Source organism: Leiobunum rupestre, chromosome 9 (assembly GCF_980474605.1).
Source record: "Leiobunum rupestre chromosome 9, qqLeiRupe1.1.hap1, whole genome shotgun sequence".
Classification (NCBI taxonomy): Eukaryota; Metazoa; Arthropoda; class Arachnida; order Opiliones; family Sclerosomatidae; genus Leiobunum; species Leiobunum rupestre.
In genome coordinates, this window is record NC_143392.1 from 27,883,630 (window position 1) to 27,903,043 (window position 19,414).

Sequence of the window (19,414 nt, forward strand, 5' to 3'; positions counted from 1 at the left end):
TTACAAGAAATAGCTCTAAAATTTATACAAACGCCGGCGTACGCCGCCGCCGCCGGTCATTTTGGCCACGCCGAAGACGCCGCCGCCCCGTAGGCCTAAACGCCGGCGTAAGCCGCCGCCGCCGGTATATTTTGGGTCAAACGCCGCCGCCGACCAATATCAGATCGGCGCAGGCCTCTACCCGGGTGCAAAAGCAGCAAAACTCGCGTGCAAGTAAAGGTCTAAATAACTGGCGCTCGTGACGCAGATAAAAACATTTTATACTCATAATTTTTATGTTTTATTTTATAGAAACACCTATTGAATGGTTTAAGGTACAATCTTGAAAAATATTTTATTATGTATTTTTAATACATCTTTCAAAAATTTATTTGACTTATTTTTTTGGGGTCATTTTAAAATTCCCTTACTTTTTTGGGGTCATTTAAAAATTCTCTAACCTTTTTGGAGTCATTTTAAAATTCCCTTACTTTTTTGGGCTCATTTAAAAATTTCCTTACATTTTGGGGTCATTTAAAAATTTTCTTACTTTTTTGGACCATTTTAAAATTCCCCGACCTTTTGGAATCCTTTTAAAATTCCCCGACCTTTAAGAATAATTTTAAAATTCCCCGACCTTTAAGAATCATTTTGAAATTCCCCGACCTTTAAGAATCATTTTGAAATTCCCCGACCTTTAAGAATCATTTTGAAATTCCCCGACCTTTAAGAATCATTTTAAAATTCCCCGACCTTTAAGAATCATTTTGAAATTCCCCGACCTTTAAGAATCATTTTGAAATTCCCCGACCTTTAAGAATCATTTTGAAATTCCCCGACCTTTAAGAATCATTTTGAAATTCCCCGACCTTTAAGAATCATTTTGAAATTCCCCGACCTTTAAGAATAATTTTGAAATTCCCCGACCTTTAAGAATCATTTTGAAATTCCCTGACCTTTAAGAATCATTTTGAAATTCCCTGACCTTTAAGAATCATTTTGAAATTCCCTGACCTTTAAGAATCATTTTAAAATTCCCTGACCTTTAAGAATCATTTTAAAATTCCCTGACCTTTAAGAATCATTTTAAAATTCCCTGACCTTTAAGAATCATTTTAAAATTCCCTGACCTTTAAGAATCATTTTAAAATTCCCTGACCTTTAAGAATCATTTTAAAATTCCCTGACCTTTAAGAATCATTTTAAAATTCCCTGACCTTTAAGAATCATTTTAAAATTCCCTGACCTTTAAGAATCATTTTAAAATTCCCTGACCTTTAAGAATCATTTTAAAATTCCCTGACCTTTAAGAATCATTTTAAAATTCCCTGACCTTTAAGAATCATTTTAAAATTCCCTGACCTTTAAGAATCATTTTAAAATTCCCTGACCTTTAAGAATCATTTTAAAATTCCCTGACCTTTAAGAATCATTTTAAAATTCCCTGACCTTTAAGAATCATTTTAAAATTCCCTGACCTTTAAGAATCATTTTAAAATTCCCTGACCTTTAAGAATCATTTTAAAATTCCCTGACCTTTAAGAATCATTTTAAAATTCCCTGACCTTTAAGAATCATTTTAAAATTCCCTGACCTTTAAGAATCATTTTAAAATTCCCTGACCTTTAAGAATAATTTTAAAATTCCCTGACCTTTAAGAATCATTTTAAAATTCCCTGACCTTTAAGAATCATTTTAAAATTCCCTGACCTTTAAGAATCATTTTAAAATTCCCTGACCTTTAAGAATAATTTTAAAATTCCCTGACCTTTAAGAATCATTTTGAAATTCCCCGACCTTTAAGAATCATTTTGAAATTCCCCGACCTTTAAGAATCATTTTGAAATTCCCCGACCTTTAAGAATCATTTTGAAATTCCCCGACCTTTAAGAATAATTTTGAAATTCCCTGACCTTTAAGAATCATTTTGAAATTCCCTGACCTTTAAGAATCATTTTAAAATTCCCTGACCTTTAAGAATCATTTTAAAATTCCCTGACCTTTAAGAATCATTTTAAAATTCCCTGACCTTTAAGAATCATTTTAAAATTCCCTGACCTTTAAGAATCATTTTAAAATTCCCTGACCTTTAAGAATCATTTTAAAATTCCCTGACCTTTAAGAATCATTTTAAAATTCCCTGACCTTTAAGAATCATTTTAAAATTCCCTGACCTTTAAGAATCATTTTAAAATTCCCTGACCTTTAAGAATCATTTTAAAATTCCCTGACCTTTAAGAATCATTTTAAAATTCCCTGACCTTTAAGAATCATTTTAAAATTCCCTGACCTTTAAGAATCATTTTAAAATTCCCTGACCTTTAAGAATCATTTTAAAATTCCCTGACCTTTAAGAATCATTTTAAAATTCCCTGACCTTTAAGAATCATTTTAAAATTCCCTGACCTTTAAGAATAATTTTAAAATTCCCTGACCTTTAAGAATCATTTTAAAATTCCCTGACCTTTAAGAATAATTTTAAAATTCCCTGACCTTTAAGAATCATTTTAAAATTCCCTGACCTTTAAGAATCATTTTAAAATTCCCTGACCTTTAAGAATCATTTTAAAATTCCCTGACCTTTAAGAATCATTTTAAAATTCCCTGACCTTTAAGAATCATTTTAAAATTCCCTGACCTTTAAGAATAATTTTAAAATTCCCTGACCTTTAAGAATCATTTTGAAATTCCCCGACCTTTAAGAATCATTTTGAAATTCCCCGACCTTTAAGAATCATTTTGAAATTCCCCGACCTTTAAGAATCATTTTGAAATTCCCCGACCTTTAAGAATCATTTTGAAATTCCCCGACCTTTAAGAATAATTTTGAAATTCCCTGACCTTTAAGAATCATTTTGAAATTCCCTGACCTTTAAGAATCATTTTAAAATTCCCTGACCTTTAAGAATCATTTTAAAATTCCCTGACCTTTAAGAATCATTTTAAAATTCCCCGACCTTTAAGAATCATTTTAAAATTCCCTGACCTTTAAGAATCATTTTAAAATTCCCTGACCTTTAAGAATCATTTTAAAATTCCCTGACCTTTAAGAATCATTTTAAAATTCCCTGACCTTTAAGAATCATTTTAAAATTCCCTGACCTTTAAGAATCATTTTAAAATTCCCTGACCTTTAAGAATCATTTTAAAATTCCCTGACCTTTAAGAATCATTTTAAAATTCCCTGACCTTTAAGAATCATTTTAAAATTCCCTGACCTTTAAGAATCATTTTAAAATTCCCTGACCTTTAAGAATCATTTTAAAATTCCCTGACCTTTAAGAATCATTTTAAAATTCCCTGACCTTTAAGAATCATTTTAAAATTCCCTGACCTTTAAGAATCATTTTAAAATTCCCTGACCTTTAAGAATCATTTTAAAATTCCCTGACCTTTAAGAATCATTTTAAAATTCCCTGACCTTTAAGAATCATTTTAAAATTCCCTGACCTTTAAGAATCATTTTAAAATTCCCTGACCTTTAAGAATCATTTTAAAATTCCCTGACCTTTAAGAATCATTTTAAAATTCCCTGACCTTTAAGAATCATTTTAAAATTCCCTGACCTTTAAGAATCATTTTAAAATTCCCTGACCTTTAAGAATCATTTTAAAATTCCCTGACCTTTAAGAATCATTTTAAAATTCCCTGACCTTTAAGAATCATTTTAAAATTCCCTGACCTTTAAGAATCATTTTAAAATTCCCTGACCTTTAAGAATCATTTTAAAATTCCCTGACCTTTAAGAATAATTTTAAAATTCCCTGACCTTTAAGAATAATTTTAAAATTCCCTGACCTTTAAGAATAATTTTAAAATTCCCTGACCTTTAAGAATAATTTTAAAATTCCCTGACCTTTAAGAATCATTTTAAAATTCCCTGACCTTTAAGAATCATTTTAAAATTCCCTGATTTTTCCAGGTCGTGTACAAACACTGTTTAAACATCATCTCGCTAACTTAAAGTAAACCAAAGTACAAACCGTGTTTATTTATCTTCTTTACGAAAATAAACGTTATTTCATTCGCCTAAATAACGAATAGAGAAGTATTTTTCTATCCTTAATATTTTCCTTTCGGTTTTCAAAAGTAGGCGAAAAAATTGACAAAGGATTGGATACCTCGTTACGAAGAGCCTATCTCGGATAAAATACGAGCATTCGGGGGGTTTCATCTCTATCTCACCACGGAAGAAAACGACGCTTTATTTACTCAGTGGGGACTTACGTATTAAGCCGTGATCTATACTCGAGAATGCACGGCCGCTTCTAGACGAGGTTTTCAATTTCGAAAGATTCCGCCGTTTCCCGACACACACACGCCTCCTTTCAAAACGACCCTTTTCAAGTTAAGTGTTCCAGAAATAAGACCAGAATCCAATATTGACTCGCAATATTAAAAAAAAATAAAACGCAGACTTGTACGAATATAAAAACAATATTGGGCCAAGTTGGCCAACTCTTTTTAAAAATTTAGTTTTCGGTAGGGGTGTGTAAAGTATTTGATAAGACCAAATAATTCGATCGAATACCAAATCGAATATTCAATTCGTCTAATCGAATGGCGCTTGGAAAAGTTCGCGAATATTCGTTTTTTTCTGATCAAATAGTCGAATATTCGAAAAGGGAGGGAAAAAGTATTTGGTATTTTCAAATAGTTTGCAACTGGTCGAATAACCGAGGGACTTTTTCTAATTTGTTGAGTTTCAAGGCCATCAATTAAAATTCCCCGGCACTCACACGCGCCTCCTTTCAAAACGAACCTTTTCAAGTTAAGTGTTCCAGAAATAAGACCAGAATCCAATATTGACTCGCAATATTAAAAAACAAAAAACGGCAGGGTTGGCATAGAACCAGCCATACCGGATATAACCACCTTTTTAAATCCGGTTATAGCCACTTGAAAAAATCCAGATTTTTGTGGCTTTTTTTAAAGAAAAATTACAATATGAATATTTTAGTAAATTAATAGTTTTTATTTAGAAATTGAGTTTATTTTTTGTTTCATATTTAGAAATCGGTTTACTTTTACCAGTTTTTCGGTAGGTTTAAAGTTTGAAAGTTCGCTGCCTCGCTTCTGTCATACACAAAAACTAGGGGGAATTTCCCGAAGAACTCAAAAGAATTCAGTTATTTTATATAGTTATTTGGCTTTCTTTGTTTAGTTTCTTATTTACGAAAATAACTGCAGACAATTTCTACTTACATAAGTAAAAGGTACTGTTTATATTTTAGCCGGTTATAACCGAAAAAAAAACGGTTATAGCCAATTAAAACCACTGGTCTGGATTTTTTTTTAAAAAGCCGGCTTTTTTGCAACCCTGTAAAACGCAGACTTGTACGGATATAAAAACAATATTAGGCCAACTCTTTTTAAAAATTTAGTTTTCAGATAAAAAAATTGGTGTAATTAGAGTTCGTACAACTAATGGCAACCCGGTTTTCCCACGAATATTTCCCCTGATCTTTCCAGGGGCAAGATAACCACAATTAAAACTAAGATTTACAGAGTAGCTCATTCAGGGTTGGCACTTTATTTTATTGATAAAAATCAAACCAATCGATTTTTTTTAATTTAAATCGATTTTTTTTAATTTTATTGAATTGATTGATATTTATACAATTAATGACTCTTTTCCTGTATAAGTAACGGATATTTTACTTTTATCAGTTAGATATAATTAAATGAAATCTTAATTGAATTTAATTACTATTTAATATTTTAATTTGCTCAGATTTCCTATCTATTTTAATTTTTTAAGATTTATATTTTGATTTTAATCATGATTTAAATCAGTCGTTTAACCTAAATTGGTTACAAATTATCAAATAAAAGGTGTAATTAAATCAAATATTAATAATATTGGAACAAAAAGTTTTTTTTAAAGAAAACTGAACTCTCATGCATTTCCATAATTTTTACTAAAAAATGCGAATTTCCCTAACTTTTCTGTCGACAATCGATTTCCCTGATATTTCCAGGTCTGTGTGAACCCTGCTAATAGACCGAATTAATAGGCCGGTTTTTATGAATGGGGGATTTGATGGGTTTAAGGAAAATTTAAAAATAAAATAATCACGTTACCAAAAGTACATAATATATCGATCTAGACCATTAAAAATTAAACCATAAGACTATCAAGGGCCCCTAAGTTTGAAACGAAAGGGATTTTAACGTTAGGCTAATAACTGGCCAAACTGGCTACATGAATCCATCTGGTGGTGAAAAACGAACTTATGGACAAATCCCCCATTCCATGTTACCGGATTACAAGAGGACTGGTAGTATAGGTGGCGTAGATTCTATTTCTTTATCTCCCGCGCCTGTCTTCTAGTGCTGAATACATGTGCCTTTATGCCCAAATCAAACTTAGGGGGCCTTGATAGACTTATGATTTAATTTTAATCTACGATGGCATGAGGCAATTTCCAATTGGAGCTGAGATTAGATTACACCACCAAAAAAGTGTGCAAAAGTTACGCAGCGAGGGACATTTATGTAGAAATCATATTTCTAAAATGAAATAGTTTTAAAAACGCACAAAAATAACGATTTTCCCGAGCACGTATTTTAAAAAATCAGCGGGAACCTGGGAACCTATATGTTTTAAGCGAATAATGTTAGTAGTAAAGGAAAGATGATCACTTATCTCTAAAAGATTTATTATATACTTCTGATATTAAGTAAGTCGAAAAACGATAAACCTATCTAAGTAAAACTATTACAATTTAGAATGTACGAATTAAATTCTGGAAAAAAGTTTTCTAAGCCCAAAGAAAAACAGTATACCCCGAATAAATTTTGACCGGCGGCGGCGCGATCGGATTTGTCGACGGCGGCGTGGCGTTTATATTTTATTTGCACTACCAAAGAAATAATTGAAATGTGATAGAGAAAGAACTACATTTTTGTTAAATTTGCAAAGAAATTTGGTAGCCCTGTTATAAAATATTATAAACTTACCCCTAAAACCGCTTAGTTTTAGATAACTAGTTTTCAAAACTAGCGTGAGAAATCGCTTTGTGTTGGTTAACTTCAGGGTTCGAAAACAAAAAACCCGACCCAAAAAACCCAATGGGTTTTTTGGACCCACCCACCCCAAAAAACCCACTTTGAAATTTCATATTTTAACGAAAATGCATTTTTTCAAGGTGCAATGATCACTTTAATATATATATATATATATATATATATATAATTAATTACTAGTAATTTACAAAGTTAATCGGCTTGTTAACTTAATAATTGAGACTTGAGACTTAAAATTGGAAAATAATGTCAAATAATATTACTGTATGTATAGTAAACATGATTAACTAATTCTTTTGGGATACATTTTAGTATTTCCCAAATTCTGGTCATAATTTGAAATTACGTTAAGCCTTGGCTACAAGCGAACCGGGGTGAAGCGATTTCGCACGTGTGAGCCAAGAACTATCGGCGTTCAAAACTGGCATTCAAACAGACCTAAGCTGGGTTTAAAGCTCTAGTGTGACCGTGGCTTAAGTTAGCTCGTGGGTGTGCTCTACTTTCGTTGCCATAGTAACGCGATTAGGTCGGCCATGACTTTAGGACGCCAATGGTGGTCACGTAAAATAATGTCATGGCGGCATTTCAAGGCGGGGCTCAGCTACGACGTACGCCTACAAGCGCCGAATAAGGAGATGACTCGACAATATTCTTCCGAGGGCAGCTCATTTCAATGATTATTAGAACACCCTCGTATGATTAAATCACGATTAGATTAGATTAAAATTGAATCTGTAGCTTTGACTGTACAAAGTTTAAAAATGTTTAAATCATGATTAAATTTGTAATCATGATTATTAGGACACCCTGTAACCTAGGAGCAACAAACACAACACCCCACACAAGGAGAACGCAACCCGTCAAAAGTCGTGCATTTTCTTGCGTACAATTCTCATTGGTTTGACGCTTTAGCACCTGCTGCCGTCGGAATGGGTTTACAGGGTTGCCACAAAATTTTCAGATTCAAATTCCTTGACTATTCCCCGTTTTCCTGACTTATTAAAGCCAAAATTTTTCTTTTATACTTTACTTTTATCAGAAGTTAATAAATTTAGATGGACTTATATTTCAGTAAAAAGGTTATTGCAATGTTGAAAAAATTAGCCAAACATTCAAGGAAATAAATTATAATCGTGGAATTTGTCATACATATAGAGTTAAATTACCTTCAAAAAGTGCACAAATAAAATTAAATTCCTGAATTTTTAAAAAATTCTTAAAATTCCCCGACTTTTAAGGCCCATTTTTAAATTCCCTGACTTTTCCCTGATTTCCCTGACGTGTGGCAACCCTGGTTCAGCGTAGAAATTTGTAGGCAAAACAGCGTTAGCGTGTTTAAAGGCTAAAGTGATCTGCCCCTCGTATACTTCTGACGTTATCAATTATAAAAAAAAACACCCAACCGTGTACGAAGGTCATTTCCGTATAGCAGTATCAATAGTAACACACCCATTTGGTAAATATAGTAGGGCGTAAGTGGGCAAAAAAGAGAGAAGCACTCACCCTCTTCGATGTCATTCCTAGCTGCCGCCTCCAACAGCATGACGCTGGGGACAAAGTGAACTTTGTACTCGTTCTTCCCGGAGGGTTTCCGGTTCATATTCTGCTCAGTTTTCTTTCTTTTGCTGTTGTATTCTTTCTCCCGTTGGCTCCATTTCTTGAGTTGTTGCAGTCGCCTTTTGCGGGCCTGCTTCAGCCGCTCTTGGGTGCTCATCTTATCGATGACGGCCAGTTCGGCCACTAATTCCGCGTGGTCAGCCATCTGATCGCCGGCGCCCTTCCGCTTCGAGGGTTTGTACAAATGACCAGCCAGCGACGCGGGGGAGGAGGAGGAGGAATCGGGGGGACGCTCGGTTCCGAGCAAATGACCCGTCGCTTACTGATGCACGAGCCACTCCTTCGATGGACGCTTCCCTACTTCCTTCTTCGACGCTCGAAAGATACAAGTTGGCCGCTAGGATCCAATGAAGATTTCGTTCGTTAGAATTGTTCGGCTTAAGAAAACGTTGTCGTTGAAAAAACACTGAAGAATATAAATAATAATTCACTTGTTTACTGGAAAAGTAACTGAGCCCTTAATAAACAAATACATGTACAAAAGAGTTAAGTTATTGGGCGCGCGCTCTTTATATATTAGTTGATTGTGGCGATTTTGCGCGCTCAAATACTTTAACCATACAACTGAAAGTAAGCAAATCATGTGACCACCGATCTTGTTCGGCATCGCCTATTGATCCTACAGTTACAAAATAATATATAGGGTGTTTCAAAAGGTTATGTAAAAATGTTACGGAGTTGAAGGGGGTGAGTTGAGAAGTATGCCTGTTTTTTCCCATTTTCCTACGATTAGTTTAAAGAGCGCCAGAGAGCTTCAAAGTGTGGCCTACTAGCCCCTGGATGTAGGCTGCAACAAGCGCCAAACCAAGCAGCAGGGAAACGCGAACATCCGAGTGATAGGTAAAAAAGGACTTTGTAAAAAAAACGAGGTAATCAGCGTAAAAAAGTAAACTTAAAACAGTATTTAAAGTCCCTGCTGCTTGGTTTTGCGCTCGTTGCACCTACTTCCAGGTTCTAGTAGGCCACACTTTGAAGCTCTCTGGCGCTCTTTTAAACTCATCGTAGGTAAATATGGAAAAAAACAGGCATACTTCTCAACTCACCCCTACAACTCCTTAAAATTTTGACGCAACCTTTAAAAAACCCTGTTTATAATAGGTCAAAATAGACCAACACGCCTGTAAAAGTGTTCCACACGCCTTACATCGGCGTGTGAAGTCACCGAAGAAAGCTCCCTTCCAGGGACAAGACGAAAGGCGAGTAGCGTTAAAAGAAACCTTATATTCTCAAAGCGTGTCTAACCGCGTCGCTTATTAAAGCCCGAATGCAACGTAACATCCGAGCATTAGCTTTTAGAAGCAAGCGCGAATAAGGGGGAAAAGCTAGCGAGAGAGAGATATATATATATATTTACCGTAATTGGTACGTAATCACGCCGCACACGGGCTTGGATCGCATCCGCAAAGTGTCAAATTTCTGACGATAATGGCTGGTGGAGAGCGGGAGGGTCAAGGGGCGAAATCGGCCGAGTGTCGGAGAACGTCCAATCTCTCGATACGTCCACTCGAAGCGGGGGCAGCTGGCCATGTGCAAAATCCTTCGGGAATTCGACGATTCTTAAAGGCAGCGGCGAAACTGTAGCGAATGAGGAGACGTTGCGGTCGCCATGACAACGGGAGGATGAGAACGGGAGAGAGAAGCTCGGGAGGAATAGGAGAGGATGGGGAAAGGATGGGGGAAGAGAGAGGAAGTTCGGACGCTCTGTTGACCTTCGATGCCCTCTGGGGATATCAATCTACGTACGAGAAATGAAAAAAAAATCGCTTAATTTATACGTATATACACTAGGAACGGTGAAATCGTATAGAAAACATCCTCGCACTTAGGAAGAAAATCTTACCCTCGCCCCCGTTCGCCTTTTACTGATCATTAGAAACGGAAGGAAGGAACTCTTTTCAATAGCATCGGCGGCCTTTTTGCAAAATCGACGCTTATTTCAATGAATGAGATCGAACCACCCCAACAAGAGGCAAACTGCCTTAGTGGCAAAATGATTCTCTCCGAGCCCAAGGCAACCGACCTTCCTACCTCGGCTCTTTGACCTCGCCACGTTTTATTAAAAGACGATGACCGTCTAGTTTTGTTATCATAACATTTCTCACTCATTCCTTTATTACAGCAGGATATATTTCGTCCCGAAGAATATTATATTGAAGAAAAAGATACATAAAACCACTATTAGGATAGTCGCGATATATATATCAGGGTTCGTACAAATTTCCGGAATTAAATTCCCTGAAATTTCCAGGTTTTCCCTGACTAAATTGCCAAATTTCCCTGTCCATTTTTGTAGATTAAATTTATGTTTTAAGGTAAAATCTTGAAAAATGTTAATTATGTATTCTTAATACATTTTTCAAAAATTTATTTGCCGGATTTTTTTTGGACAATTTTAAAATTCCCTTACTACTTTGGACCATTTTAAATTTCCCTGACTATTCCCTGACCATTGGGAATCATTTTCAAATTCCCTCACTTTTCCTTGACCTTTTGGAAACATTTTCAAATTCCCTGACTTTTCCAGGTCGCGTACGAACCCTGTATATATAAATATACAGGGTCTTTTTTTTTGCTCGGAAAAGTGTTTTTTTTCAAAAACTATTTATATTACCGATTTCAAATTTGAAAGGTCAATTCTCTATACCGGGGGACATCAGTTTGAGAAATTTGAGCGTTTTCGGTAATGTTTTTCACCAATTTTGAAAAACTATTTTTCGACCACTAGGTGCGAGATAAAAAATTTCTATTATAAAGTTGTAGGCCGTCATCGAAAACCCTTAAAAATTGTTCACTCGACGAAAAACAATTTATTTATCAGTGAAAATTCGAGCTTGAAAAATTTACAAGTTGGTGAAGCCAAATTACGATTGTTTGAAACGATAATTGAAAAGGGAACAAGTCTAATACAAACGTAGTAGAGTTTTCACACTTGAAAAAATGTACACGTTTGGTTTTTAAATGCAGATATTTTATTCACATACATTTTTACAAAACATTTTCAATAATATCACCATTGGCTGCAACACAGGTTTGTGCGCGGACAATTAAGTTCTCAAACGCTTTCTCTACCATTTCTGGTGTGACGTCTCGGCAAGCACTGATTATTCGTCTAATGAGTTCCTCCCTAGTTTCAATGGGCGTGGCGTATACCTTTGCTTTAACGAATCCCCAGAGAAAATAATACAGCGGTGTTAGGTCAGGTGACCTTGCTGGTCAATGCACTGGACCATTTCTCCCTATCCACCTTTCAGGAAACTCGTTGTTGAGGTGCTCAGTTACTTGCCGGGAAAAATGCGGAGGGGCGCCATCTTGCTGAAACCACAACTGACGTCTTTCAGCCAATGGAAGGTCGTCGATTGCGTCACTCAGTTCGTTCTGTAGAAAATGTAAATACCTTTGGCCGTTGAGGTTCGTCGGCAGGAAAAAGGGACCAATCAAACGGTTTCCAACAAGTCCAACCCAAACATTGACCCGTTCAAATTGAACCTGGTGATGATATTCAAAACCCCAATGTGGGTTGATGTCAGACCAAAGATGGCTGTTTTGATGATTAAAGGGCCCATCTCTAGAAAATGACGCTTCGTCGGAGAACAAAACATGGCGCAAAAATTGTCTATCTTCTTGGACAGCATTTAGTAACCAGTTGCTAAATTCATAACGTCTTTGATGGTCTCCGTCAATTAGTCCTTGGTGGAGCGTAGCTCTGTATGGGTGATAGCGATTCTTACGAAGAATTTTCCACACACGATTTGCAGAACAACCCAAATCAGCAGCGGCGTTAGCGCAACTGTGACGAGGATATGCCACAAAGTACGCGAGTACATTGTTCTCGAAGTCTAAATCCGGTTGACCCAATCCGCGAAACCTAGGTTGCAAGTTACCAAATTGATTGAAATCGTGAATTGCTCGTCTTACTGTATTTACAGATGGTGCTCCATTTGGATGTCTTTCTGCGAAGATTTCAGTCACTCTTCTAAGGTTTTGCGCTGCTTCTCCATAGTAAATGGCAACTATCTCGGTACGCTCAGCTACTGAATAACGAGGCATTGTTCGAAATATTATCAAACACTGATAATAATCTCCCAAAGTTTTCCTTTAAATACCCAATGCATGTTTAGGATTGACCTATAGCCTCGTGTTTTTTAAATCCGGTCGTTTTTTTAACCAAAGTTTCAACTGGATTAGGTAATTCGGTTTCAATTATCGTTTCAAACAATCGTAATTTGGCTTCACCAACTTGTAAATTTTTCAAGCTCGAATTTTCACTGATAAATAAATTGTTTTTCGTCGAGTGAACAATTTTTAAGGGTTTTCGATGACGGCCTACAACTTTATAATAGAAATTTTTTATCTCGCACCTAGTGGTCGAAAAATAATTTTTCAAAATTGGTGAAAAACATTACCGAAAACGCTCAAATTTCTCAAACTGATGTCCCCCGGTATAGAGAATTGACCTTCCAAATTTGAAATCGGTACTATAAATAGTTTTTGAAAAAAAAAACACTTTTCCGAGCAAAAAAAAGACCCTGTATATATATATATATATATATATACGACATGGTTGCCACAATATTTTAAGATAAAATTCCCTGACTGACAATAAAAGAGAAAATGTCTGCTAACACGCTATAACTAAACTATAACTACGCAACTAAAGCCAATCATCTCTTAATTTGTTAAAATTCGTTGATAAACCACAAATATGCAAGTTCATACTCCCTTACGGGCAAAACATTTTGAAATTGGGAACTTTAAATTTTACGCTTATCGCAAGTAAATAATTTTTTTCACTTTGAAATAGCTATGTTATCACTACCTTTACATTGATTTTTTTTAACTTAGATATAAATTACCCAACTTTATACAAATTCTTAAAACTCCCAAACTTTTCAGATCAGATTTCAAAATTCCCAAACTTTTCAGATCAGTTTTCAAAATTCCCAAACTTTTCAGATCAGTTTTCAAAATTCCCAAACTTTTCAGATCAGTTTTCAAAATTCCCAAACTTTTCAGATCAGTTTTCAAAATTCCCAAACTTTTCAGATCAGTTTTCAAAATTCCCAAACTTTTCAGATCAGATTTATCAAAATCCCCCGACAGTTTTCAAAATTCCCCGAATATTCGTAACAGTTTTCAAAATTCCCCGAATATTCGAATCAGTTTTCAAAATTCCCCGAATTTATCTTTTTTTAAATTCCCCGACTTTTAGATCAGATTTCAAAATTCCCAGATATTTTACAAATTTATCGACATTTAAAGTTTGATTTAAAATTCCCTCGACTTATCCCTGATTTCACTGACCTGTGGCAACCCCGTCCAAAATAGGCAGCTAATAACGACCGATTTGCCGCCCTCCACCCACGTCTCTGTCCATGGCGAGGAATGTCTCACCCTCGACAGCCCGGGTCTCCGAAACGTACATAAAACGTCCGCTGTCATGACGGATAGATTAAATTCCAGAGTTCGCGAGCGGATGAAATGACCCGAGCATTGCCGAAAAAACAACAATAGCCGAATCCGGTCAATCGTCCTTAATTCCACAGTATCGCCCAAGGCGTAAACAATCCAAAATAACTTTGATTTAACAGAGGCTAAACGCAAAAATCGTTAAATTCGCAAAACGGAAAAAATAAATGGTTTATTTTTCAACTTCTCTTCAATTTAGAACGCGAATTTTCCCTTTTTAAATTTTTTATGGAAAAAAATAAAGTTCACGGACGAACGATTTTTCAAAAGTTCCAAAATATCCCAACGAAATAGCGACGATATTAGACAGTTTAAACGCCGGGAGTTGGAACGTAACCGCGTACGGTTCCATTTGAGCTTTTCTAGGTCTAAGCCTTGGACGTTCAGACGCGTGATGTAACGATAAACTCTTATTTCCCCCAATTTTCTGCGCAAGAGAAACAACGAGAAAAGCGTATAAAAATCCCAAAGGAAAACAACCTATTTTCTCCATGAATTCGTGTCATTACGAACTGCTGTTTTTCACAAACAATCAGAAACAGAAGTTGTTGCAGCAGAGGCTTAGCGGGTTTCCCTCCCCTCCAGAAAAATCACGCGGTTGATCCTCCCAGCCCAGGTAAAGCCTCTTCATACCTCTTAGCAAAAATAGAATCGGTAACGAGCAACGAAGACAGAATAAATGATTTTTTCTTCCCCACGTTTTGTTCGCCTAATTATTACTAGTGGCAACAAAAAGATTATTGAACTTCGATATTATCGAACAGACAAGGCCTACATAAAGGACTGGGGGAGGAGAAACTTACAGAAACAAAATGTTAAAAATCGGGTCGAAAGATGCGAACAAAAAGCTCGTCACAGAATTTCTAAAACGATAATTCATCCTTCATTTCCGAAACGCATGTACAAGTAGCGGAAAATCAGGGTTAACGGGTCTTTAATTATTTGCTGGGTTAATTAAAATCGGCCGGATTGGAACTAATTAGAAAAGAACAATTGAAAAAGGTACGGTACAAAGCGTGTCGACGGGCGGTAAATGAGGTGCTGAATGGAATCGGCGGAGTTCTAAGCGGCTATGCCAGCGAAGGGGTACATACACGGCCTGGGGGCTGGAGAGCTGAAATAATTTTCATTTTCACTGAGGATTTAGGCAGCTAGAATAATGACAAATGACTTAGTTTCTACGGCAACCAAATCGTTAACCGACCGTAAAAGTAGAAGCGTAAATTGACTGCGATAACGCGGATAAAGAAGATAAATAACTAATAAATTAATAACCCAAGGTTCGCGTCCAAGGCTTAGCAAAAATCCGTGTACACTGGAGAGAATTATATACGAGCCTTCGGCCTCCCCGAGTCCCCGTTAGCCGCTAACGCGCGCGGCAAAAGAGCAATAACACTGGTTATTTTTTTATCTCGCTAAGCCTAGGCCAAAGTCGCCTTAGCGTCACTAGTGACTAGGATCTCTAGTACGAATCAAACGGCGACCCTCCCACGGGTTAACTGCCCCCTCAATTCCGGTTCATCAGCGCTATAAAAGGGCGGCCTAGCCGGAAGTGGCCCTTTTTAAGGCTGAAAGAGAAATGTCCAGACTTTGAGAAAGAATATAATATATTCAATTACTGAACGCTGTTCATTCTAAGGGCAAATAACTCTGGATCAATTCTACTGGTCTTTTATCGCAACACCATAACGTATCAATGACGTACTTTGATAACAAGTGTATTATCGTGTTTATTATAGTCACGAAATAAACGTTTACAGAAATCACAGGCTTTCCAGTTTTTTAGTTCAATTTTCCCGACTTTTCCAGGTTTCCCCATAGAATTTCCCTAACTTAAATCCAAAATTTCATTTTTTTTAATTTATTTTAGTAACCGTTTTCCATTTGCCATCAACAGTAAATTCCACGGACTTTAAGACCCATTTCAAATTCCCCAAACCTTTAGCCCAATTTTCAAATTCCCCGGATTTTTAGCCCCATTTTCGAATTCTCGAGACTTTTAGGCCCAATTTTAAATTCCCTAATTCCCCGAATTTCAAACTCATTTTCAAATTCCCTATCGGACATTTAATGAATTGATGGGACAAATTAAAACCATATCTATAATAATAAAAAATGGGGATAAAAATGTAGGTTACATTTAGTTTAAAACCACTGAAATTTTCACCCGTGAAAATTAATTGGGGGAAATTAATGACGTGATTGGAGACGAAGATTTATCTTCTTAAACAAGTTGCGCGTTTGTTCCGCTATCACTGAATTATCCCTCCCTCATCTTACCTAATCTGAAGATCTACCACCTGCAAGGTAAATTGAAATCCAGGGAAACTGCCCTGCCTAAATCTAATTTATTACTAATCATATTACCAAGTTAATGGTTATACTAAATGAAGAGTTTACGTCTGAATGACGTCATACCCAGGGCCGCCTTATCCATAAGGCAAGACTAGGCAAAGTGCCTACCAGAAACATTTCGTTAAGGAAGCAGTAGCTTTTTGTAAGGGGGCACATTTTTTCGTTACCTAATTTCGAAAATTAATAAAAGTGGCGCCGTGAAATGTTTTTGGTGTTCGACCAAAAAAACCTTGCTTTCTGAAACAGACCATTCTACAACTTGTATTTTATTAAGAAATAGTTACCTATAAATAACGATCTAAACCTTAGACAAAGACAAGTGGTCCGAAAGGAAAATTTCAACGAATAGAAGTTTAAAAAACTAATAAAGATGAAGGGGCAGAGGATATTCTTAGAGGGGGAATGGATTAAATTGAGGGGGCAGGAGGGGGCAAATAAAAATTTCATTTGAGGGGCAACATTTATTTTTGAGGGGGGGGGGGGGCCGTGGCTACGGGCCTCGTAAGGTCCGAAATGTCGGTAAATGAGAGATTTTTGTCTAAGGCCTACGGAAAGGTCATACCAATTCGGTCTCATAATATACACAGTCAAGAATGTAATAATTTAGACCATAAGTCTATGATATTATTCTATAATTTTGTCACTTTGGGGAATATTTTACGGAGAGCTAGTAACGGAGTGACGTCATCACAAGAAAATCTCCCCCTAGCGAGTCGCTGTCAAAGGCTACGCGTGACGCGTTAGCAAACGGACGCAAAACGGCGACAAAGTCCGTAATGCAGTCTGTCTTGTGAATAGCTCTCAGTAAAATATTTGCACGTGAAGAATAAGAAGTGTGTTTAAACTAAGGGATAATATATATGTTGAGTTCCCCCACAGCTCGAAAGTGGGAAAGGAAACACGTATGTTTCAATCGCGTCGGAAAACGTCAGTTTTAAGGAACCAATCATATGCCGGGCCGATATGATTGATTTCAAGGGGAGGGGCATACTTGCAGACCGTTGGGTGAATTGAGAAATGATGAAAATAGTCGTTCTTCCCTTAGTATAAATACAATCTTGATACGGAGTAACTAAGTGCCCTCGCATGTCCCTTAAGAAATTGCGTCCCAGGGAATTTAAATAAATGAAGACTGACAGGAGACGGACGTACAGCGATCGAAACTTACATAAGCCCTCGGAAAGTGATGGAAAAAAAGAAAATGTCCGCTAATAGAAGAAGGACGCGATCTGGAAACACGATTACCGCGAAAATGGGTATATTATTTCTTTTTACTTTATCGAACTGACACCCTAGCTAAATATAGGCGCTCCCGTATCGTATCCAAATAAACGCGTTAAGCCACGAAAGATACCAAAAATGTCCGTGGAGTTCCTCTCTAATTAAAGACGCATCAATGATTAATTTTTTTTCCTGTCACTTCTTCCCCAAAAAGATACGGGACTAGATAACTACCAGGAATAAGGTTACTCTCCGTACTAGGAAAAACAGAGAGAAAAATCTATTATTGAAGGGCTTTGGACAAGACGACGAAAAAAAAAACGACAACATGAAATGACAAAAATGTAAACTTCAATTTGGGTCTAAAAGGGTAATTCCTCTTTTTACATAGAAGTGTACAATTATCTTATGTTTCGCATACGACGTCGCCCACTATTTTTAATCAAACTAAGCCCTTAAAATTCTTGCTTATATAAAAGGGAGCTTATTTCAAAAACAATGCACGTTTTCTACAATCCGGATTTTCTACAACGGATGAATTTAGATTGAAAAGTTGGGCCGCCAGAAAACTCGTCGAGTTAAAGTTTTCCCCCAGCGCTACTAAACCGAACCCAACAAGCCTTCGCAACGATTTCATGCAAATTACTTTGGAGCGTGGGATCCAAAATAGCCTTCCCCAGTTTTGGGGGGATTTAAGGGGCTCACCCTCTCTTCTGACCATCCCTTCCATCTCAAGAAATAGCGGCGACTAAAGGGGCGTGTTTTGGGTAGCGGGGATATCATTTTACGGAGAGCTGCTCTCTTGAAAATATTGGAAAGCCCAAAGTGACACTATATTTTTTTGGCACTCACTAAGAGAGGATTTCTGGCTTACAGAGACTAAGGGACACAATTCAAATTTCATATAAAATAATAAAATTTCGGAGAGAAAATTCAATCTATAAGCCCATCCATCACCTCAGTTTTATGGGACATAATTTAAATGATAAAGAATCTTATCTTTAAGTTTATTAATAACTAATAGTAAAAAAAATAACTTGAAAAATTAAGTTTTGAGAAAATTGACCTGTGGGAAATATAGAGTACACCATTCTTAGGCTATTAATAGCATAAAAATCTATTGTCAAGATTTTATTTGTGAAATCTTTTAAAATAAGAGTTATTAAACATAAAATTCTCAGAGTAATAAAAGTTTTGCTACAGGCGCCGCTATGGTATTTCTTTAACCATGGTATTTCTTTAACCGTAAGTAGCCAGATTGCAATATGATATTGCAAGGATATTTTTCCGCCATATCACTCCATTCATAGACAAGAGATTTATTTCTTGACAATGTTGACTTCTGTGCTGACAGATGGGGAAATAAAAATGAATAGTTCCGTTGATTAGAGACGTCAAAATGTGTGCAGACTCATTATTCAGACGGAACTAGTCTAATATTAACCATTAAAAGGGCCCGTCAACTTTACATTACATTATAACGACAAGGAACTTTTTATTTCAATTCTGATTAGATAAAGGCAGTTCTTTTATACATTTCCTTAAATTTTAACTTAAAAATTTCTAGGGGAATATTCAAAGGCTCTAATTTCAGTTTAATTATAGCATTACAGTAGGGTACTGGTACTGGCATTTTTGAATGGGATTTATTACCACTCAAATGAAATACAATTCGTTTATCTTACCTGAAGTAAGGTGAGATAAGCCTAAAGTTTTATCTGTCATATCTATGGGCCTTAATATGGAG

At 36.2% G+C, this 19,414-nt stretch overlaps 1 protein-coding gene across 2 annotated transcripts in view; it reads right to left on the minus strand.

The window, feature by feature from the left end:
- The window catches only part of MYPT-75D (Myosin phosphatase targeting subunit 75D), a 36,929-nt gene that overhangs the window by 16,718 nt on the left and 797 nt on the right, over positions 1-19,414 (minus strand). For both annotated transcript variants that reach the window (XM_090158135.1, XM_090158136.1), the window contains exons 2-3: positions 9,980-10,360; positions 8,512-9,031 (exon numbers count right to left, since the gene is read on the minus strand). In XM_090158135.1, the coding sequence (XP_090014261.1) occupies positions 8,512-8,770 (259 nt within the window). In that variant the 5' untranslated portion in view covers positions 8,771-9,031; positions 9,980-10,360. The remainder of the gene's footprint in view (positions 1-8,511; positions 9,032-9,979; positions 10,361-19,414) is intronic.